The sequence below is a fragment of the Achroia grisella genome, unplaced genomic scaffold (genome assembly GCF_030625045.1).
Source record: "Achroia grisella isolate CSIRO2021 unplaced genomic scaffold, CSIRO_AGI_Agris_v1 utg900, whole genome shotgun sequence".
Lineage (NCBI taxonomy): Eukaryota > Metazoa > Arthropoda > Insecta > Lepidoptera > Pyralidae > Achroia > Achroia grisella.
Window position 1 is genome coordinate 775,607 of NW_026713059.1, and position 25,821 is coordinate 801,427.

Sequence of the window (25,821 nt, forward strand, 5' to 3'; positions counted from 1 at the left end):
TTAATCTCGCTGAAAATCAAAAATTTTTGAGAAAATATTTTTATTTCTAGTAGTTATCATCGGTGAGTGGGATTCGACAACAGGACTTTCAGTAGGAGTAGACTCACTGCTATTATTCTTTATACTACAAGGAGATTTATATATATCCATCAAATGGTCAGCAGTATCTAGACTTTGATCTGAGAGTCCTATTTTGTGTCGCTTATTCTTTTTACAGGTATTATTTAAATAGTTTGTGTTATTATAAGAATTACATTTAAGCAAATGCCTACGATTACGGCGATATATTCCCATTCTATTTTTTATTAAATAGGAACGCGGAGTATATGATTCAGATAATATTTGACCACGCATTCTACGGTTTTTATCAATTATTATTACATTATCTCCTGACTTTAATTTAGGCAATATTTTACTGTGAGTGTCATAATATTGTTTACTTTTTATTTGTTTTTCTATCAAAACATCATGTTGTACTGGACTTATCACTTTTGGCTTTAATACATCAGGATGCACAGGCAACCTACATTTAAGTCTACGTCCCATCAGCATTTGTGCAGGAGAACTCAAACTGTCACGCGGCGTATTATGGTAACTTAACAAATTTAGATAAAAATCTGATCCACTAGTAATCGATTTCTTTAAAATATGCTTTACTGTTTGTACAGCGCGTTCGCTTTTACCATTTGCTTGTGCATAATTTGGCGAAGTCGTGATTTGGTCAAATCCCCATTCTGAGGCAAATTTTTTAAATTCTCTACTAGTGAACTGTGTACCATTGTCACTAACTAACACTTCTGGTATGCCATGTCTAGCAAAAATCTCTTTCATAGCCTGTATAACGGACAAAGATGAAATATTATTTAATTTTGAGACTTCAATAAAATTGGAATAATAATCTACAACTATTATGTAATATTTTTTTGACAATTCGAAAAGATCTGCACCTACTTTATTCCAAGGTAATATAGGAATCTCAACAGGCAACATTGGTTCCCGGGCCGGCGCGTTTGAATATTCCTGGCACACTGCACATCTCTTCACATAAAGTTCAATATCTTTTGTTATTCCCGGCCAAAACAATACCTCTCGTGCTCGCCTCTTACATCGATCAATTCCAAGATGGCCGTCATGAATTATTTTTAACATTTCTGTTTTTAATGAATCCGGAATTATCACTAAGTTACTTTTAAAAATTACACCATCAACTATAAATAGATCTTCTTTAATAGACCAGTAGAATTTTAAATTTTCTATTACGTCATATTTATTAGACGGCCATCCCGCATTTATGTATTTCATTAGCTGACTTAAAACTTCACACTTTTCAGTCTCGTTCCTCACGAGTTGCAATTTATTTTGTGACATTTTGACTTGACTCATTAATAGGTTAATTTGATATGAATTACCTCTACTAACTGAATCATCATAAGGAATCGACAGAGGCGCGCGCGACAGTGTGTCAGCGAGGTACATATATTTACCCGGCTTATAAGTAACATTCAAATCGTAACCCTGAAGTCGTAGCAACATACGTTGCAAGCGTGCTGGGACCGATTGCAATGGTTTTTTAAATATATTTTCTAATGGTTTGTGGTCAGTTTCGACAATTACATTTTTCTTACCATAAATATACTGGTGGTACTTCTCACAAGCGAACACAATTGCGAGCAATTCTTTTTCGATCTGCGCATACCGAGACTGGGTGTCTGTAAGTGTGCGCGAGGCATACTCGACGGGGCGGCCCGCCTGTAACAACACGGCGCCCAGTGCCACCGCGCTCGCGTCCACCGACACCACGACGGGTGCGCGCACGTCGTACAGCGCCAGCACGGGCGCGACGCTAATTAAATGTTTCAATTCATCAACCGCGCGCTGATGGCTACTCCCCCACATCCATTCAATATCTTTCTTCAGCAGACCGGTCAATGGAAATGTTCTATCCGAATAATTTGGTATAAATTTGGACAAATAGTTTACTGCTCCTAAAAATCTTTCTAACGATTTTTTGTCAGTAGGGACGGGCATCTCTTTGATCGCTGTGACCTTGGAGCAGTCCGGTTTCATTCCGTCTTTATTAAAAATATGTCCTAAGTATGTGACTTCCTGTACACATATTTTACACTTATTTTTATTAAATTTTAAATTTATTTTACGTGCTCTCTCTAATAATGCTTGTAACCTATCGTCATGCTCTTGTTTTGTCCGCCCCCAACAGATAATGTCATCGACAAAAGAATCCACACCGTCTAAGCCTTCTAACAGCTGTTTTACCGTTGCATGGAACACCTCTGGCGCACAGTTTAAACCATACGGTAATCTAGTATATTGATAACGTCCGAAAGGCGAACTAAAAGTACATAAATCAGCGCTCGGTTCATCTAGTTTTATCGCCCAAAAACCAGAATTGGCATCAAGAACTGAGAAGTAAATTGCACCTTGTAATTTCGTAGCTATTTCCGTAACCGTTGGTAACTGAAAGTGAGCCCTCTGAATAGCACAATTTAAAGGCCGCGGATCTAAACAAATTCTCAAATCGCCATTTTTTTTCGCCACTATCACTACTGAATTTACCCAAGGTGTGGGGTGACTGACCTTTCTTATAACCCCCAGTCCTATCATTCTGTCTAATTCAGTCCTTAATTTATCCTGCAACGCTAGAGGTACCTTACGTGGCGCGCTCACCACCGGCTGGACACAACTATTCACTACGATATGGTATTCACCCGGTAAACAGCCCAAACCTTCAAATAAATCATTATAATCGCTTATGCGAACACTATCACAACGCTTAATTAATCCCAGATTTATACACGTCTGACGGCCCAGCACACTTTCACAAAGTATGTTAGCAATAGCAAAAAACAAGTCATATTTGTAACTTTTATGATACCATCTTAATTTACATACTCCTCTTATAGGTATAATATTTCCACTATAAGATTGTAATTTTATGTTATTTCTATTTTCCAAGATCGAATCAACAAACCCTAAGGATTTAAATCGTTCATATGATAACACATTTATATCGGCTCCCGAATCTAGTTTGAATTTCTCGGTACCACCGTCACATTTTAAAAGTTCGTACCATTCGTCACGAGATGCCGTAGTGGTCGCGTTCTTAACCACCGACACATCGGTTAGCATAGAAATAAAAAACAACTCACAGTCATCCTGCTTCTCACCGTTCGCGGCTTCATCACACATGTCGATGTCATACATTTTTTTTACACTTACTGACTCACACATTCTCGCGAAATGACCGTAGTTATGACACATAAAACACTGTACATTTTGCGCCGGGCACGCCCCGGGCGTGCATTTCCGACCACATCCGCGACACTGCACTTGCATATGCGCGGGCGCCACTCGGCCCCGCGAGCGCCCGCGACCGTAGCCACCGCCGCGCGGCCGCCGGCCGGCCCCGCCGCCCGCGCCGCCGGCCCCGCGCACCGCCACCGCGGCCACGCAGGCGCCGCGCGCCTCCAGGCACCGACTGCTGTCGGCGGATACCTCGTCCGCTTCACAGATCTTGATCGCTTTGTCTAGGGTCAGGTCTTCCGCTCTTAATAGGCGGTCCCGCACGACCCCGCTTCGAATTCCACATACTATGCGATCGCGAATCAATTCCTCCTCCAACGATGCGAAAGCACAGTTTTTACTCAGTAGTCTTAACGCCACTACGTATTGACTAATAGTCTCGCCCTGTTCTTGGTTACGACTAAAAAAGTTATATCTCGCCAACGTTATATTAATTTTTACTCCGAAATATATATCAAACTTTTTTAGCACTATGTTGATGTCATCTCGTTCTTCGTCGCTCTCGAAAGTGAACGTTTCATAAATGTCGAAACCATCAGCACCGATTAAATTGATGAGCAGACTAGCTTGCACACCCGGCTCCTCCTTATGCACCCCCGATGCTTTTAAAAACAACTTAAACTGCGTTTTCCATCGTTGCCACGCGTCAGCCCTGCTGACGGGGCTGCCATCCAGACACAATTCCGACGGAGGCCTCGCATGCTCCATTTTTTTATGTTTACTATACTTGCTTTATAAATAACTTTCAAAATTCACTATACACAGCGAATATAAACGGTAATGTACTATTTATTTTTAAATTAATACACCGCTGTCACCATGTTGTGTAAAGTAAACGAGAGGTCAAGATGGCAACTGCTTTAATTGTATAACTATTGTACTACCGTCGACATAGTAATAAGTATACTACCCACAACAATATATAAAACTTTTGTAACCATGTAGTGTTTTATACGACTGATTTAATCTTATTTAATTACTCATCCAGTTGATTGTTTATTTAATATTTAGACTAATGAATTAGTGGTAGTTGGTAGTTTGTATTCACAAATTTTAACTATAAAATACATACTAATAATATAAAATACATTATTAATTACAATAATTGTTTAAAGCATTTCAACTTAGTTATGAAATATATTGTTAAGTATTACAATTATAGTTTTAAAAAGTGAAACTCAAGTTTCTTGCTCGTTCTTCTCGTGATATGACAGCTTTTCCGAATGAGCGGTAGAATAATAAGTTATTATAATTCAAAAGTGATTACTTGTATGTTTATTTGAATAAAGAATTTTTTTTCTATTCAATTTTATTATAAACAGTGAATAACTAGACTAATATGCTCTCATTACAATAACACTAACTGCAAATAATTACATGGTAACGTACCATACCTAGGTATCTAAACACTCTTCAATAGAAGTACAGAACCAATATCGTTAGCGGACGATAGTGATAAATAAATAACCCATGAATAGGAAAATGTGTCAATAATTGTATCCTAACATTTATATAGAAACTAGTTTAGTCTTACACCAGTTGATAACAGACGTTCATTGTATTCAGTTTACTTGCAAGTACGAATTAAATCTTTACAACATGTGCAATAAAATATTAAATTGAATGTGCGAGATTAAATACAGAATAGTTCTTAATTATCTTGTTTATAATGGATTTAGATAATAAGTAAGTATTTTTAATTCAAATTTACTTTATTTGTGAAGTACAGATTACAATATCTTAAGAAATAAATAGTAAGTTTGACTGTCTTCTGCAATTACGCGTATAAATATGATTGAAAACAAAATATACGTATATTATTGTAATATTATATAAATAACTAATCTTCGTCATCAAGAAATTCATCTATGCTATAATAATTCTATCTAAAAAATATTTTATCAAAGTAAATTTTAACTGTCTAATGTCATCAGTAAGTTTTATTCTCTTAGGTATTTTATCGTATATTGTAGGAGTCATTCCTAACGCTCTATTAATCTATACCATAAAAAAGTGAAGTATGTACTACATAATACAAAAATAAGAATATATTACCTACAAACATCACAAGATTTCCCATAATTACCATGGATCGTAAGGCACGATAAATGTTTCAATCAAATGGAATCAGTTTGTGCGGTTATACTGTGAGAATTAGAATATCATTTTATTGACTGTCAAATGCAAAACACACAAACAATAATAAATAATTAAAGCAATAATTTAAAAAAACATAGTACACTTCCGCACATAGAGATGTGTGTATACATCTTAATATAAGAAAGACAAAAAAATATATATATTATAACGGACAATGTCAACAATAACTCAGTATAATATTGAAAATATAGGTTCCAGCGCTGACTAATAACTCACCCAGACTTCGAACTGGACTAATTATTATAAGGTTTACTAATTATTTGAAAGTAAAGTACAACCTTAGGTCTAAGTCTACCTCAGCTCCTAATATAACTTTATATAGTTGAAGTAATGATAGTTATATATATAGTTGAAGTAAATTGCATGTATTTAAAACTTAACAAAAACATAAATAAAATTAATATAAATATTACTATCCACAATTTTTTCATATAAACATATTAATGAGAGATGACAATTTACAAATAAGCAGACAAATAGACAGAACAGACGATTTAAGAAATCAACAAAAACACCTTATCTAAAACAAGAACACTAATTATGTTATAACACATATCTAAATTGTCACTAACCTGCATATACAAATGAAGTAACAACTTTATATTAAACTAACAAGCTCTGGGCCTTACCTAATATACGTTTCAATTTATAACAAATTGTCTTCATATATAACTACCATAGTTGAAAACACTACTTCATAATAAAATCTATTACAGCATTAAACTACTTAATCGTCGTCGATCTCATATTGTATTATTTTACTGATAAAGGCTATATATTACAGAATAGCAGAGAGGGTGGACTCACTGCCCTCACTGAGTTATAAACCGTTTTGTCTCATTCATTAGTTTTAAATTATACTATTGTATGGGCAACAGTTGTACTAGTTTTTGTTTGAGACAAATAAAGATTATTATTATTATTAATAATTAATAAATACTCTAGTGCGTACATATACCTCTCACGTTTGTTAACATTGTTTTGGTGTATACATTTAAGTACTAATATCACTATTAAAAAATAGAGTTTGGTGATAGAAGGTTGAAAATTTATTGTCGTAATCATGAAAAAAAAATATTGTCAAAAAAGTTAACAAATATGTTTAGGTGTAGGTCAGGTTCTCTTTACAGTATTTGTCTCGAACCTTAAATCAAAACCTAACCTAAAGGGGTTCAATCCATTCATTCATGGGTTTTTTTGATATACAAATCATCTATACATCTATACATATAAATAGAATTGGAGTGTCTGTTTGTATTACATGCATATGAATATATATACGGTACACATACCAAAATAACATTTTTTATAATTTTTGTCTGTCTGTCGGTCTGTTTGTTCTGACTAATCTCTGAAATGACTGGACTGATTTTGACGGGACTATTTTTAACAGGTAGCTGATGTAATAGGGAGTAACTTAGGCTACTTTTATTTTATATTTTAAAAGTATAAAAATGAATTCCACGCGGTCGAGTTGCGGGAACATCAGTGTAAAATATAAATCAATATTTATTAGGGTTAATTTTGGAAACCAGTATAACCCAGTTAATTATACAAGGCACTTCGATAATTCAGCTTCGCGATCGGAAATTACCTAGTTACCTATGATTAATTGGCTTTCGTGTATACACCACTGGCAGGTTTAGTCCCCTGTCAAGAGAAATATTTGTTCCACTTTACAAATACCCATACATTTTGAATTTACATATAAATCAAATTCACTTCGAAAATATGATTGATTCCGTGCGATAACAGTCGATTCGTGAATTTATTTATAAAGACACGTTATATCTACATCAATAATATAATATAATTCATGACTATTACCCCAAATGGGAAAGGAAGAAACATTTCCTTTAAATAAAAATAATAATAATATTCCTGGACAATTCACACAAGGTCCTTGGTACTGTCAAGGTAAGCAGAGCTTGTGTTATAGGTAGACAACTGATATAAATACTTACTACACTTGAATTTGAATTGAATTTGATTTTTTAAATTAACAATATAATACATAACATACATAGAAAACACCCAGACCGAAACAAACAATCATACTTATGAATACAAAATGTTTGTACAGAGAAATCGAACCCGCGACTATCGGAAGTAAACCGCTACAATGGATGATAACAGAAAGGTATACCTTCCTGGACTAACTATCTACTTAGCGGTGCAGCATTGGATTTTCCTTCAATACCTCAAATAAGATGAGAATGCGATCAGGTTAGTTAGCCCACCGTGAAATTAACTATAGTTTCTTGTGAGAACCACGTGGATGTTGACCTGACATAGTGCATTGCCGGTGATAGAGTTACTAGTCCTTTTTATTATCAATCTTCTTCCCCTTGGCTGTCGGATTAATTTGATTTGTTAGTACTCTTTTCAACACAAGATTGTGTGTCACAAATATAAAATTAGAAAACTAAAAGTTTTATGACGTCAGCTAAATTAAAAAAATAATACTTGTACATCAAATATACGTATTGACGCTTACGTATGAGATAAATAAAGTGGCCATAAACTAAGGTTTTAAACTGTCTAGGTTAGTGTTGTAGTGTTTTAGTCATTTGAAGGCGAAACAATAAACTGAACTGAGCAATGACCATTTTATATGTTACTGCAGTGCGCACGTAACTAAAAATTTTATTGCTCATCCACATTTGTTATTTTGGTTTGTTATGTCTTTTTTATATATAACAGCGTACTTTTATGTAATATTAGTGTGATTTTATTAAATAAAAGATTGGCTATATCCATCCATTTGACACAATCTATCTTTATGTTCATCTGTATAAAAATTCACATGAAAACATAACAAATAGACAGACATTCTTTTAGATTTTTTAAATATTAGTATGAAAGTATGTGTATTATAATTAGTAAACAATATTATAGATAAATCGTCCCTCAAATCAATTTCAAATATAAAAAAACATAGTATTTTTTAAAACATTAATCCTAATTAGCGCAAGAGTAAACCCTCAAATTTCAAACTGGGTAAAACTGTCAATATAATATTATATATTTTCTTTTCAATTATATATATATATATAACATCATCTTATCGCTATAAACCATCTGTCTCGAGCAAAGTTCAGTCTCACATGTAATAAGGTGCAATGAAGCAACGAAGCAATAAATTCTAGTTACGCCTTAGAAATAATAATTATAACAAAGCGTTATAAAAATAGGTTTATGAGGAATTTTTAACAAACGGGTTATTGCTGTAACATGTACAATATATAATACATAGGTAGGAGACCATTTTTGTTTATAATTTTCGTCATATTGATTCATCATACTGATGAGTTCAAAAAAAGATAACATATATAAATATGATAAAAGATGTATAGGAATGGTTTGCTATATCGAATTTTTATACTCTTACATCGATATTTTTCGTTTCTTATATTTTTGAAGGGCGGCCCTTCAAAAAAATCTTGATCATTGTGACAAATTCTTTTATCACTACCAGGAGGTACTTATTTTTGTATCGTGACCGTAAATTATTAGATAAACCCTTATGTAAACCCATTTGATAAATTGATTAGATAAGCCCATTAGATGGGATGTAATTTCAGGGTTCGGAGGCTTAATAACTTACAGATCAGAAATGAAAACATATTATAGGTGTCACGTTGTATTAGTCAGGTGACGGTTTTTTTTATGGATGATAACGGGATGGTGCACCCGCATGTGCTAACGGCTTACGCTGGCGGGGAACCAGTGGAGGATGATAAGATGATAAGGTCAGGTCACTTAGCCCATTGTGATAAATTCACCAAGAATTTATCACGATGGTTTCCTGGGGGAGCGCGGAAGCTAACCTAACATGGTACATTGGTAGCGATAAGATCCTCAGTCTATGTTACTAACAACTCCCCTTCCCATCGTTTTTTTGTTATGGATGATAATAGAATGGTTCACCCGCCTGTTTACGCTGGCGGGGGACCAGTGGAGGATGACAAGATGAGCATAAGGTCAGGTCAGTTAGCCCATACATAGTGATAAATTCACCAAGAACTTATCATGATGGTTTCCACGCGGAGCATGGAAGCTAACCTGACGTGGTACATTGCTAGCGATAAGATCATCAGTCCACATTTTTAACTACTATATATCACGGTGGCTGTACTCTTGTTAGACATTCCAAGATAAAAAAGTAATGTGAAAACCCATAAAATCTTAATGGATTAGAAAGGGTTATAGCTATATGTTATTTTGTCATATTTTTACAGCATACATATATGTCCAAGTGAAGTATTCACACAGTCGCAATCAACTGTTGCATTAAACAATGTTATTAAGAATGATGGCGATGACGAATATAACCCATTGGAGCATAGAAAAATACCACATCCAACATCGTAAGTATTAAATTTATACAACTCTGTTTATAGGTAATAAACCGCTTTAATTCTTTATAAATAATAATATCTCAGGGCGACTCAAACAGCGTAATCTAATCTCATGCTAAGCAGAACATCTGTTATACATAGAAAACACCAAGACTGATACAAACAATCATACTCATGAATACAAACGTTTCTACTGTGCGAGGCATAAAAACTAATCCTGGACAATACATACAGCGCCATCTATTCCCAAGCTAAACGGAGCCTGTGTTATAGGTACTAGACAACTGATTATAGTTCTTTTTTTTTGTAAATATTTACATAATAAACACCCAGACCGATACAATCAATCATACTCATATAGACAAATGTTTGTACCGTGGAAGGAGTCGAATCCGCGACTTTCGAAAGTAAAGAAGCGGTTATAATTATTAGAACTAGTGATGCTGCTCATATACTCGTACGTATATAGCCAACGATTGCTATTTATCAAGAGTATCATCAACTTATACCATTTCAATGACATTAAAAAATAGTAATAATATAATATCCGTGGAAAATTCCCATAACGCCATATATTCCCAAGTTAAGCTGAGCTTGTGTTATGGGTACTGATGATATAAATACATAGATCCTTTTTTGTAATACATACATAATATACATAGAAAACACCGAGACCGATACAAACAATCATAATTATTTATATAAATGTATCCTACATTGCGAGGAGTCGAACCCGCGACAATCGGAAGCAAGACGGTGTCCTACACTGCTAGACCACCGAGGCCGTCATCATTAACATTGATTGATCGCACATAAATGAAGTTGGCTCGCATTGGGGATTGTTACGATCCGATCCTATATCATTACAAGTATCATAAGCCGCATCAGTCTAAATTCCATAGATACTATTTAGACTATGTACGTTACATCTAGGGTTGCCATCCATACTTTATAATAATGTATCCTACTTTATTTTTGGTAATTATACTTTTACATACAAATAAAGTATGCAAAAATACTTTATTTTCAGCCTTTAGTGTGATGCATAAAACAAAATACTCATATTACTTAACGATTTATAATTATTGAACGAAATATTAGATGTCAATTGTGAGTTGTGACATTTGTCACAGCTCTGACAAAACTACGTTTTTAAACCATTAAAAACATAAATTTGAAAATTTTTTTTTTTTACTAAAACTTTTTTTTTCAACCAAACTAATTTATATGTTCGTTTATCAAAAAAAGTTAGGCAACCCTAGTTACATCATCAGATAAATCAACGTGAATAGCGCATAAGTCAAGTAAAGTCAATTAAAACAGTAAGCTACATGTTTCCACTACCTCTTTCCCTTCAGATATTATTTTGATGTATGGTAAAACCGTCTCTATTTTTCAGTACTTTAGGCTCATTTTTCCACTTACTGAAGTCGTCGTTGGGGTCCGGATTGCTAGCCATGCCTGCCGCCTTCAAACACACTGGTCTAATACCAGGATGTGTTGGTACAATGTTAGTTGGGATAATTGCTACACATTGCGTCCATATTTTGGTAAGTTATTAGGAAAGTTATTTAAGTTAAGTTATTTAAGAATTTAATATTGACTATGAATACTAATAATAATAATAATCGAACCCGAGACCATCGGATGAAAAGCGGTGTCCTACACCGCTAGACCACCGAGGCCGTCAGATATATAATAAATATATATATATATATATATATATATATATATAAAATAATAATAGCAGAGTAAACGCAATAATTGATTATTTATATATATATATAAATATATAAGAATTTGTTTTTACGCTCGCGTTGCTACTCATTATGTTTATCATTTCTGAGGACTAAGTGATAATTTCTTCATATACCTTAATATTATTGCCATTAACGCTGTATTCCACATGCTGCTCGTAACAAATTTGCTTAGCAACATAATTAGGTAAGGGTTTTGTATTATCTACTTGAAATGGCAAATAAGCTGAATCGTTTAAGGTAATATCTGATGATGTAGAGGTACCATAGAAATGAGCGTACATTACATCACAGAAAAATATTTTTTCACCGAAATAACATTTTTTACAATTTTTGTCTGTCTTTATCTATTGTTCCGGCTAATCTCTGAAATGACTGGACTGATTTTGATCGGACTTTTATTGGCAGGTAGCTGATGTAATAAGGAGTTATTTCGGCTACTTTTATTTTAGAAAAAAAAATTAATTTTAGAAAAATAAAGTTATATTACACGTGTTCGAAGCGGGTACAGCTATTAGGTATGTAATAAGTATACAAAACTGAATAATAACATAATGAAACAGTCTCATAGATACTCTCGTTAACGTATGAAGGGTATGAATACTAAAACCAGTGTCCCGATAATGTAATATTCATTTACTTTCTAAGTGGAGAACAAAAACAATAGCGTTTACTCGATTTCCGTCGTTCTTTATGACAAGGGTATATTTTTACGTCCTATAATTTTACGGTCGAACACCATCAAAGATTTTCTGCCCTTCTTACTCGATATATAAGAGCAATAAGTGGATATTATATTATTACAAGACGCCATATTCCCATACGCATTACACACCATTAGTCTTGTAATGCGTATTGAAAGTTATACATTTGTTTCTTCTCTTTCATTATAATTCTACTTCAAAAGAAGGGATGTTCAATTGGAATGAATCCGTAATCCATATTAATCCTATTATGCGAAAGTGTGTCTATATATTTATTACCTTTTCATGACTAAACGGCTGAATGAATCTTAATGTAATTTCACTTGAAAATTTATTAAAGATATCGAAATTTGTGATAGGATATCGTTTATCCTAAAAAGTAGACTTAATCGCGTCTAACAGCGTATTTATATACGGTATTATTATGTATTAACTAGCAGTGTCCGCGGTTTGACCCACATTTTTTATGTATTTGGAATTAATAGAGTATCTGACATAACAAATTATTTAAAAAAAGTATATAATTATATACATTGTATCTTTTTTAATTACTGACTGATACGCGGAACTTCATCTGAGTTTGCTTCCTAAGAAAAATGTTGCGATAACGAGGAAAATGTGATATTTTCCTCCATTTTGCATTGCAGTTCGGCTTCTATTGGTTGTAATGTAATGTTATATAATATGTGTGTTACATATAATATATACCATAAAGTATTCATCGATAAGTGGACTATGGAAAACTAGAAGAATTTTCAAATTCAGAAATTATCCTCTACAACCTCACAAACTCACAAACTTTCCCTTTTAGCAAGGATAAAATAGTAGTCATAATAACAAATCAATATAAATTAGTTATATAAGTAATTCAATAGCATTAGCAGCCTGCAATAAATAAATAAAAGTAAGTACATTATTTTGTCACGTTGAACAATAATTAAATAACATCCAAACCAGTATGCCATTTGCCAACTTTCTCACTAATTATATCGGCTTGAAAATAAAATACTGATCTTCAATTTCAACGCACTTTATAAATTACTATCAACATGTTGCGACTTAAATCGGCTGTCACAATATTTTTATCTGACATAATGTTGTATCACAGAACAATTACATAAACTTGCCCTTTACCATCAGATTGGCCGTATGGTCCTCTAATTGAATTCTAAATAAATTGGATCCCAATTCTAACTTCATTCATCATCGAGGTAATTTCTATTTGAAATAATAAAGCTATGAAAATTATTTCATTAGGTTGAGTTGTTTTAGGAGAGAGTCGAGGTCTGCTCGTTTAATATCTCAACTTACAGAATCTAAAGATCAAGAGTTCGTATTTGGTTCACACAATTCTAATTTCTTAAAGACTGGCAATGGAAGTATTAATGACAAACCAAATTAATACAAGAAATGGTAGTAAGTCTGCCCGCCGGCTATATTGGATCTAAATATCGCAGTTGAAGGCCTCAGTGGTTTAGCAATTTAGCACACCGCTTTACTTCCGATAGATGCGGATTCGATTCCTCGGATGCTATAAACATTTGTATCCATGAGTATGATTGTTTAATTCAGACCGGTGTTTAGGTGTTTTCTATGCATATTATATATTTATTTCCTAAAAAATATATCTAAGTACTTACATCAGTTATCTAGTACCCATAACACAACCTATGCTTAGCTTGGGACTAAAGAGGGTTGTGTGAATGGTCTACAGATACTGCTTATTGAATTGAGCATTTAAAATATTGCGTTGACTATATGTAGTATATATTAGTATTTGAATCTTAATATTTTATATTTACTTTTTAGGTAACAACGTCTCGCGACCTCTGTCGAGAGATTCGAACACCTTTCCTGAACTATGCGGATACCTGCGAGAGAGTGTTTAAACAGGGTCCACAAAAATTAAGACGATACTCATTACATATCAGGTATATATAATACTAGTTGTATACTGCGGTTTTACTCTCAGGCTAAGTTAAAAGAAATGCGGCCACCCAACTGACCTAAATTGTGAAGCTGAAGGTTAATTAAGGAATGAATATTTAGGAATAAAAAAGTTAATGTTAACATTATTCTCGCTAAAAGTAAAGCTGGATTAAAAACGTCCTTCTTCTTAAAGTGGAACAATTTTCCACAAGTGTCCTTTAGCTCTAGAAGATGGTTATTTCTTATTGGAAGGTGAATCTGTATTTTTGTAATCCTGTACAAACTCATTTGAAAAGAATGAGCCGAGTTCCTTGACAGGTCTTCTTAGCTCGAAAGTAAGCCTAACTGACGGTAGTCTTGACATATCATAAGAATCTGTAATAGACCTACATGAGTAAAGATATTTTGATTTCATTTGATTGACATGCATTTTAGCGAGTCAGACTTTGTTCAAAATGCGACATGACTGCACCTTTGTTTCTCTTCTGTATTTGCTGCAGATGTTTTAAGCTCTATTTTAATTTGAAGGGTTAGAGATTTTTTTTATACTGTACGATGGTGGCAAACAAGCGTGGTCCATCTGATGGTAAATGGTTACTGTAACGGAAGGACTGTATTAAGGCTGGTTTAAAATGAGACACGTTCCTAGGTGAGGTCAAATATCTGTATCGCTCGCTAGCAAAAACGAAAAGGCCAGGAATATGGCGTTAGAAAACAATCGGTACGTAAAAACAGAACGTCAAAATATACAATTCAAAAATATATAAAAAACTTTATAAAAATGTTTCCTTCGGCAACAGTTACCATAGCTTATGAAATATAAATTAAAAGGTACATAAATAAATTAATCTCCTTTTTGTAAGTCAGTTAGACTCGTAAAAGTCACAACTGGGCGAGCGCGGTTATTTAGTCAATCAGTAGAGTGGGACGATATATCTTCGCCAAACAACCATTAATACAAGTAGTTATTGATGGTTGCCGTATGTCACGAACTTATGTTCGCACTGCGAATTTTGAACGCGCCTTTTTACTTTTACTCTATATAATATAAAATAAAATTAATAAGGAACACTGTACTGTTTGTTTCCCTAATTATCGGCTCTTAGACACATACCACTGTTCCTACTCACCATTCATAGCTTAATGGCTGCATGACGCCAGCAATCTGCGCTAGAGACGATAATTCTTCCTTCTCTTTCGCACATATACGCATGTACGTTTTGTCGGAAAATATTAATATTATGCAATATAATATATAAGTTTAAGAATATTAGTTCTGTTAGCATTTAAACTGGGCAGTGCTTTATCTTAGATTATTTTCTTCTCCCAAAAACAATATGTAATATTTCCTAAAAGTCATTAAATAAATCCATCATCAGTTGTGTACTATATACATCATTGTGACAATAATGTTGAAATCTAAATAAATAATACTTTTAACGTGAATACTACTACTAATATCAATCCGTTGTAAATGGCAATATTATGTGCATTTTGAGTGATGAATATCAAGTGAAGTATGTCTATGTTAGTCATAGATATACTTCACTTGATATTCATCACCACATCATCCACAGTAAAAAAAATCATAATTTTGCAAAATTATTAATTAAATAATAAATTACAGTTTGCAATTTTGTGTATAAATGTAGAAGATACTTTAAATTTATCTATGGTATATTGAGGTGGACCGATGATCTGGTCAACATCGCTGGAAAGCGTTGGTTGCGAGCAGCGCAGCACCGATCGTCGTGGAGATTTTTGGGGGCCTTTATTCAGCAGTGGACGTCTTCCGGGCTGAAATGATGATGATGATTATATAATTGGTACAAATGCATACACAAATACGACTTCATTCTCTAGTTGAGGACAAATGATAAAAGCACATTGATTGATCTTCACGTCAAATTTTATTTAATTACTATCATCCATTTAGGTAATCTGTTTATTACCTACTTTACTGCATAATCTCCAATTTTTAATATTAGTAGAGAGAAATCCAGCAATAATAATGTATGTACTAAAAGTACTTTAAAATGCATTTTAAAGTACTTTAAAATAGATTAGTAAATTACTTAAACCATAAGCTTAAACTAAGTAGATAACGAGGAGGGCATGGTTTGACTAGGATAATAGTACCATTGCGTTATGATGATGATGAAGAGTTTAGGCTTAAAACTATAGTAAACCAATCCAATTACTAATATTATATGTTTAATATTCAATGCGAAAGTTTGTGAGTATGGGTAATAATAGTAATTTATTTTCATCCAATATTTACATTTTGCATTGTTCCCTGGTAACTAAGTAGAAACTTGTATTTTAGGTACCAGATAGATAGATGTTTCTTACTCTTTAACGCAAAAACTACTGAACGGATTTTGATGTAACTTTGTAGTAATATAACTCATACATCAGTATTATACATACGCTATAATTTTAAGGATTTTAAAGATAAATGTCTAATAAGTATGATGCAGACAAAGTTGCGGGTTCAGCTAGTTTATAATATAAGGATTTATCTGCAGTTATAGTTTTGTAGAACAATAAAGTTATCACAGATAACATTATTATTATTACATACATATTATTATATCTCTATTTCTATATTTAACGATTTATTTTCATTTTGTGCCTAGATTTTTTTCTATATTTATATTTGCAACGGCAACAATTATTCTCTCCACTATCTATGATTCACTGGTAGAAAATACCGCATAGTGTCAAGTTAGCCAAATGTAGTGTTACTTTTTGAACAGTCTACATTAAAGTTATATACATAAATAAATAAGTATTATATATATAGGTACGGTTACATTTATAACGTGCATAAAAATAACGCTAAAATATAGTACGCAGTGCGGATGGGCTTTGAGAAGCGTGTTTTCTCCATTCACAATTTTTTCACGTGACTTTCAATTGCTGTTCGGCACGCAATAATATAATAACATTTGCAGGCACTTCGTGGACTACGCAATGGCCGGAGTATGTATTGGTGGTACCAGTGTTTATGTGATATTTATTGCTGCCTCTTTGAAAGATGTAAGTAAACCTAGTGAAAATTATACAGGCACGAAAAAAACTGATTTCATCTGCATTATTAACGCTAATAACTATTGGTTATTTATTAATTACGTTAATAATATTAAATATTTGTATGGAAGTATATGATAAGTATCAGATTCCAAAAAAAATAAAAAAAGAATCGGGTCAAACAGAAAAAAGCTCTTAGGTAACTAATATACACATAAAAGAAATCGTATCCGTCAGGCGGGAGTTGGCCTCCAGCCACTACATAAGTCCTTCCGCAGATTTGGAGTGCCATCTGCACTTACCCCCTATAGTCCGGTAAAGCTGTAAAGACCAGCTGCAGCCAACGTTATTAGAGTAGTCTGAAAAAGAACACTAAAGAAAAATAACAAAGATATATCGTCGATTTGAAAACCTATTTTTTAAAGTCAGTTTAAAATGGGCTTCTGCCGTTCCATAAGTCCTCCCACGGGTTTAGAGTGCAATCTGCACTCGACCCCTATCGTCAGGTGAAGCTGTAAAGACCAGCTGCGGCCAACAGCATTAGATTAGTCCGAAAAAAAAATACACAAAAGAAAAAGAACAAAAATATACAGTCGATTTCAGAACCAATTTTTTTATGTCGCTTGAAAATAAAGTAACGTACTTTATTTTCGCTTTTGACGCGTTAACAAATGAAATGGACTAACTAGGTACGATTTACGGTTGCGTATTTGTTTGAAATTGATGACTGCGATACTTTTTTATTAAATTTCATCGTCTGAAACATAAATATTAAGAGCCTCTTATTTACTTAAATGTTTACAGAGATACATAGTGTCGAATCTGCGTTCTCTATCTGACAAATTTCAGCCACCATTTTTTCTAATCAATGTAAAAAATACAGCTAAATTGGTTCTCGTTTTTTAATTTCGGTTGGAATTCCATCGTCCGATGGGTTCAAATCTTATATTCTCGCGTTCGACCAGGTTAAATATTGATATAATACCATGCGTCCTCTATCCGACTAATTTCAGCCACCAGACTTCGATCTTTTCTAATCAATTCACAGCAGTATCAAAAATACTAAGAATTGGATCGCTTTTTTTTAAATCAGTTAGAATTCCATCTGTCTGATGACTTTAAATCTTGTACCATCGAGTCCAACCAGCTTTAAATTTCGATAAAATACCATATATGTCCCAACATCTCTTCTCGGCATGTTACAAGGCTTCTCTTTGCTAAATCTATAGTTAGATTTTTGTAGTAAAGAATCCGTTGGCTCTACTTGTAATAATGTTCGGTATTCACACGAGCTTTTAATCCACACATTCTTGTTAGAATCTCCATATCGATCCTGAATTCTTAAAATTTATTGTATACTAGCCGAGCGACCTTGCTTCTGTCGGATTCAACGAATATATCTATATTCTTTATTACGCTTCTAAATACAAAGTTTAAATAAATATTAGAAATATTAGCAAAAGAGAAGTCCTCATCTCCTGGAAGAGATCTTGTTTAGTGTAAACAAGATCTCTTCCAGTCAACCTAAGCAGCGTGACACAAAAACTGACCAGATCCCCACTGTTACACTCCACTGACACATTGGAGGTCACTGAAGTGCCAATAATAAATGTAAGAAAATATAAAAGTAAAATAACTAATATATTGTATACTTAAATAAGTATATAGCTTGATTCTATAATATTAGGCACTATAATTGTCAAATAGACTATAATTAAAAAGATCAATCTTTTTAATTATAGTCTATCGATTCTGATGTTTGATAAATTTCTAAATTAATGCCATAGGAAAGACTAAGACGCTACATATATAGCGCTCTCGTTTTATCCCATGCTTATATCTATGGATAGATTTATTTGCCATTTGTATATATACCGTTTGCTTTGACAAAGATATTGATTCACGATGACGTGACATCCATTGTCATCATCATCATCATCGCAGCCCGGAAGACGTCCACTGCTGGACATAGGCCTCCCCCAAAGATCTCCACGACGATCGGTCCTGCGCTGCTCGCATCCAATGCTTTCCAGCTATCTTGACCAAATCGTCGGTCCACCTTGCTGGAGACCTTCCCACGCTGCGTCTTCCGGTGTGCTGATCTTATATATAGGCGATGCTTGTAACTAACTTAATCGCTCGCGGATTAATATTCTACGAACATTTGTACAAAAAAAACTCTCAAATAGGTTGGAAATTAGCAAATATATAGCAATTACCGATTTTGTTCGACTAAAGAAATTGATTTATCTTATAATCTTCTTCATTAATTACCTGCTAATAAAATATAGATACGGATACTTGAATTTATTACATCAACTTCCGTGAATTAATCAGATTGAAAGTCTTTTTACGACAGTATAAAATGGTAAGACCGTTTAGAATTTACTTGAAAACTCGTGTTTGTAATTAAAATGGGCAAAGTAAAGTGGAGTAGTATAACGAAATCCAATAGCAATATTACGAGTATAGTTTTATTATTATTATTTTGAAGTTGAAAGATTAAATCTTGAGCTTATTGTATCAAAAAAATGTGTGTTGATTTATTGTACATTATATGTTGGACTGTCCCAAATTATTTAAGTACTAGCTGTGCCCGCGGTTACACCCGCGTGAAATTTATAGCCTATATGTTATTCTGATGCATAAGATATATTACTGTAAAGTTTCATCAAAATCCGTTCAGTAGTTTTTGTGTGAAAGAGTAACAAACATCCATCCATACTCACAAACTTTCGCGGTTATAATATAATAAGATTTGCACTATGATTTTTTTTAATAAATATACTTATTAAAACACCCAGATCAAAACGAACGTACATTTATATGTATTAATATAAAAGTTTGTTAAATTTAGGGATTCATTGGTGATTTTTTTTTCCATTAAAATCTAACTCGGTCTATAATATTTGTAGAGTATATATCGTTCGCTTTTTTATTATGTTGCCAACAGTTTGTGACTGCTATTGGCTGGCTGAAATATTTTTATGATTACAATCTTGATAATAAAAACTTATAAAAACATTTATGTATAAAAATCATGACATTCGACCATCCAACTGCGTACTACGTACCTGGGGCACGGAACATTGTGAAATTAATATTATTCATACATGAAATACTGTTAATACGAGTATCAATATTTAGTGGTGACCGATTTAATGTATTAATTCACTCCTAAAAATATCAAATACAATTGATAAATACTTTATATACAATCTCTGAGAAATATGATATGGTACAAGCAAAAATTAACACTAACTTTATGACAATAAATACATACACAATACACAGCATTACGAATGTTATCCCATATGATATAGTCAGAGTAATGGTCAATAATCACACGTAACACTCGATAATCGGTGAACGCAATGAACACTTATAACAAAATATCTCTCGGTACATTTAAATTCAATATAACATAGAGCGAGCTTACCGTCTCATCGTATCTGCGATAAATTTCGTTTATTACCGGTGTTTCCGAATAATTATTCACCGAAGAATCATTCTGACGTAATTTTTAGGATCGGCCAAATTTGGACTGAAAAACGGACGAGGAGAGTTAACAAATACAGATGGAAACTTTAATATACTCGTATTAAGAAGACTTGATTGATTTATTGATTGAAAACTCGTCTTAACCAAAAGAGCTGTAATTTTGATGTTACTTATTTATGTACCACTAAGAAAGGATTTACCCACAAAACATAAGATAATGGATTTAGATCAAAGCCACAGTAAGCAACTGTAATGATAAGTACTATTGGTCCATAGAGAATATTTTTATTTTAGTGATCGAACCTATCGTCATTAGAAAGTATAACAATGTTCTAAATTACTACGCCATTGAGGTCGTCAATTTATATAGTCTTATTTATTACCTTTTATCTATTCAGTATTATTATTTGGTGAAAATTGTTTTTCTTTTAAATTCTACTCGGACGTTAACCAATACAGGCGGAAACTCTCTAATATACTTGTATTAAGAAGACTTGATTGATTTATTAAAACACGTCTTAACCAAAAGAGCTGTAATTTTGAATATTACTTATTTATGTACTACTAAGAAAGGATTTACCGACAAAACATAAGATAAAGGATTTAGAGCAAAGCCATCGTAAGCAACTAGTGAATAAATAATGTATGCGCGTTGTTCCCTATCTAGACCTTGATTCGAAGACTTCATTAATGCGAAACAGCGTCCTTAATTTACCGGGGCCGTCAAATATTAATGAATTTCATACTTCGAGGAGCGATCTTATAATTTAGTTAGGCATTGATCAACATTACATAGAACAATACCTTTACATAGGATAAAATAAAGTCGCTGTCGCTGTTTGTCCGTCCCTGCGTATGCTTAAATCTTTAAAACTACGCAACGGATTTTGTAGCGGTTTTCTTAATAGATAGAATGATATATATATATATATATATATATATATATATATATATATATATATATGTAGACAGACAGACAGACAGACAGACACCAGCTTCTCACAGCAAATCGATTCAAATAATAAATTTAAGCATTTTGGTATAAAGAATACTATGTATTGTTGCAATCATGTTTGTGAGGAGAAATAAATAAATCATATATAACAACAATACAGAATTTTTGTATTTATACTGTTTAATGTTTTTGTCATTGCAAATCTCTTCAAAAGAAGATTTATATTAGATATGCAAGTAGTAATTATAGTTTCCTTTCAAGAATATCGAAACGAGAAATAAGTTTCATGTTTTGAAATCTTCTGAAAGAATTTCTTACAATATTTTAAACGCTCTTGGAATTTACTTTTTTTTATACTGTGTGGGTTTAAAAACTAATAACATTCTTTCATGAAGTTTTTGAAATACATAGTTCGAAAATATGTAGAAACCATTTTAATTTCTTATCACATTTGAACCAAATCCTGAACATTGTGTCTATAAATATGATATATTTAACTGCATAATCTTCTATCTATCTTCTATATACTTATAATAAATCTGTAGAGAAGTCAATTCTGTGAAATATATTTCCAAAATAGCTATCAGGAGGTGATTAGTGATCGATACTAATGTCAAAAATGCAATCGGTAAAATTTTTGTCTATCTGTCTGCCTGTCTGTATGTTCGTTATAGAAACAAAATCTACTCGACGGATTTTAACGAAACTTGGTACAATTATTCTTCATACTCCTGGGCAGGTTATAGTATACTTTTCATCACGCTACGATCAATAGGAGCAGAGCAGTGATGGGACATAGGCTACTTATTTCACGGAAAACGACGGAATCGCAGACGAAGTCGCAGGCAACAGCTAGTATTCTAATATATTTGATTAACTATTCAAACTAGAGTCGGAGAATCACTACTATCTATTAAATAACCAAATATTGAACTTTTTTAAAAATAAAGAAACTGTCAATTCTGTTATAACTTTTCTAATCAAAACTTCACGATGTTACACAAACAATATAACGTTTATAGACCACTAGATGTGCCCGCGACTTCGTCCGCGTGGAATAATCGACGTATAATTAATTTCCATACAGACTTTTATCCCACATTTTATTTTTCACAAGAGATTTTTTTTACGAACTTTAAATATCATATTTATTTATATTTACTCAACAGCCTAAAAAGGTTGAGGTTTTGTTTCAAGCCTCTAGTTTTAAAAATTACGATACTTCCATATAACCTTTCATCTCCCCTTTCAACCCCTAACAACCCCTTTTTCTCATTAAAAAGTAGCCTATATCCTTTCTCAGGATCTATATCTGTACCACATTTTATTTAAATGGAATCAGTAGTTTTGGCGTGAAAGCGCGAAAAATATACATAAAGTCACTTTCACATGTATAATAATATTAATAAAAATTCCAAACTTGAAAATCAGAGTTTGCGAAAAACAACATAGTAATAGCAGCTCTATCGACGCCATTACATCGGATCGAATTAACTGAAAGCTTTTTAAATAAGCATTTTATAGAAAAGTAATATAATAGGTACTTTGAAAGTGATAAAACATATAACTTTATCGTGCAATTAATTCTTTACGAACGTAAAACGATAAAGTTTTAATCACTCATTTCACAACCGCATTTTACGAAATATAAACAATTCGAATTATAATTTTAACCATAACAATAATAATATCACTAGACAATACACACAACGCCATCTAGTTCCAAGCTAAATAGAGCTTGTGTTATGGATACTAGATAACTGATAGAATACTTAATTTTTTTTATATACATACACATAGAAAACACCCAGACCGATACAATCATACTAATGAATACAAATGTTTGTGCCGTGTGAAGAATCGAACTCGCGACCATTGAACCTAAAGCTGTGTGCTCAACCGCAAAACCACTGAGGCCGTCAAATTGTTTGTCTTGAGTATTCGTAATCTTCCTGAATGTTAAATTAATTATAGTCGTATTTACGACCCCTAGTAATAATAAATCTTCATTTTCAGATCGTCGAGCACTACGCGCCGGAATATAAACATTCTGTTGAGGCATATTGCGGATTTCTAATAATTCCACTAGTAATAATCACACAAATAAGATATTTAAAATTCCTAGTTCCATTCTCAATATTCGCCAATATATGTTTGGTAGTGACAGTTGCCATAACCTCTTATTATACATTCTCTGAAGTACCCAATGACGTGGATTACGTTTTGGTGAATGGTGTAACGAAATGGCCACTTTTTTTAAGGTAAGTCTCTTCAGCATTTATTACACGCCTAATGGTTTCATTTATACTGCTATGATGGCAATATTGCCTATGTAATTTTTTTTTATACGCTTCCTTATTTGCTTTCGTATTTATTACTCTTATTATTGTTATTAGATATCAGGCACTTGTTTTTATTTTTTCTGTAAACTAAATTAATGTAACTGCGAAACTATATACATTTATCATAATTTACCTTCAAGACCTTTTTTTAGCTCTTTAGGACCGAGGTGAACGGAGATATTAAAATAAATAATAACAGTATCCCTGGACAATTAATTTAACGCCCAAGCAGAGTGAGCTTGTGTTATGGGCATTAAATTTAATTAACTATTAACAATATTAATAATACATTAAGATTTTTTTAAATACATATATGTATATATAGAAAACACCGAGATTGATACAAACAAATATACTCATACATATGTTTGTACCGTGCGAGGAATTTAACCCGCGACCATTCGAAGTAAAGTGATGTGCTAAACCGCTAGACCATCGAGGCCATAAAACAACCGTAATATTTTTTTATACTTCAATTCTATAACCACAACATTATTTTATTTGCAACTATAAAGATATATGTATAGTTACATGTCTATATATGTAGTTGTTTAAAATGTTTTAATGTTTATGTACTGTGTAGGTGGAAACAAGATAATTTTAAGACATATTTCTTGTAAATATTTTAATGCTAGCAACTAAGTTAAATCTTACAAGTCTGTTTTATTTATTAAAGACAGAAACAATTAATCTTGAAACTTGTTAGACAGGCATGTCTACAAGATTTATGGAAAAATCTAGATTCAATAGCAGAAATTTGTTACTATTTCCTACAGTTTTCCTATACTATTTTGTCACATAATGTTTTTGCAAATGAATGGCTGTTTCTATAGTGCATCTGGCATGTTCGCTCTTGTATGAACAGATGATCTTTTATGCCATGATCAGAAAAAAAAACTGCGTCTTTATTAATCAGAATACGCTGTAGCTTCAACAGTATTCTGAAAATAATTGGCCTATAAATTACACAAGATTTTGTTAGTATACTTGTTAGGGAAAGATGTAACAACTTGTAACCACCATTAGTGTATTGCTACTAAATCTTAGTCTTAATAATATTATAAACGCTAAAATTTGTGAGTATGGATGTTTGTTACCCTTTCATGCAAAAATTACTGTACGGATTTTGATGAAACATAATATAGCATATGCATTAGTAAGCGGGTGAAATCGCAGGCGCAGTTAGTATAATAGTAGTATAATATAATAAACTAAGAACTTTACTAACATAAGATTTAAAATAAATTACTAACAAATGAGCGAATGATGCTATAATAAACATAATTATTATTATTATTTAAACTAACGGTATTTTATTCATAGATTGAGTTATTTTATAAAATATTATGATTTAGATAAATAATTTCACCAATTTCTAGCACGTCATTACATTCTACTCACAACTTAAGACATATTTGGTCCAGTCTATCTCAAAGCTAATTGGCCAATACACCCCTCTGTGGACGCTGGCGACTTTCAAAGTAGCCTTTAGTTTCAGGAGAACAGTTTTGAGAAAATGGGTACGATGAATATTGAGACATGAAAGGACTGAGTTTTATAGTAACCGCCGGGACAGCTAGTCCCGGCAAACGTTGTTTTGCCATATAAATTAAAATTACTATTACAAAATAGGGTTTAAGGGTAGTAGTGTGAAAATTTGTGGTTGCATATATTTTTAATGCCACATTAAATGTGTTAAAATTAAATATTAGGTGTGGACAACCCACCATAACCACCACCCACTTAGGATATCAAAAA

General features: G+C 32.8%; 2 protein-coding genes across 2 annotated transcripts in view; one reads left to right on the forward strand and one right to left on the reverse strand.

Annotated features, from left to right (window-relative positions):
- Positions 1-4,029, reverse strand: LOC131853340 (uncharacterized protein K02A2.6-like). Its single transcript, XM_059204207.1, has 3 exons — positions 952-4,029; positions 382-834; positions 1-9 (listed from the first exon to the last, which is right to left on the reverse strand). The coding sequence occupies exons 1-3, from the start codon at positions 4,027-4,029 to the stop codon at positions 1-3; spliced, it is 3,540 nt and encodes a 1,179-aa protein (XP_059060190.1).
- Positions 4,030-9,281: 5,252 nt separating this feature from the next.
- The window catches only part of LOC131853341 (proton-coupled amino acid transporter-like protein CG1139), a 37,592-nt gene continuing 21,052 nt past the window's right edge, over positions 9,282-25,821 (forward strand). The window contains exons 1-6 of the mRNA XM_059204208.1: positions 9,282-9,319; positions 9,723-9,851; positions 11,242-11,392; positions 14,113-14,234; positions 17,190-17,274; positions 23,738-23,982. Of these exons, the coding sequence (XP_059060191.1) occupies positions 9,282-9,319; positions 9,723-9,851; positions 11,242-11,392; positions 14,113-14,234; positions 17,190-17,274; positions 23,738-23,982 (770 nt within the window). The remainder of the gene's footprint in view (positions 9,320-9,722; positions 9,852-11,241; positions 11,393-14,112; positions 14,235-17,189; positions 17,275-23,737; positions 23,983-25,821) is intronic.

Coding starts and splice junctions, on each gene's coding strand:
- LOC131853340 (XM_059204207.1), bottom strand. CDS start 4,029: ATGGAGCATGCGAGGCCTCCGTCGGAATTGTGTCTGGATGGCAGCCCC. Junction 835..951: donor CTATATTACCTTGGAATAAA/GTAGGTGCAGAT, acceptor TCCGTTATACAG/GCTATGAAAGAGATTTTTGC.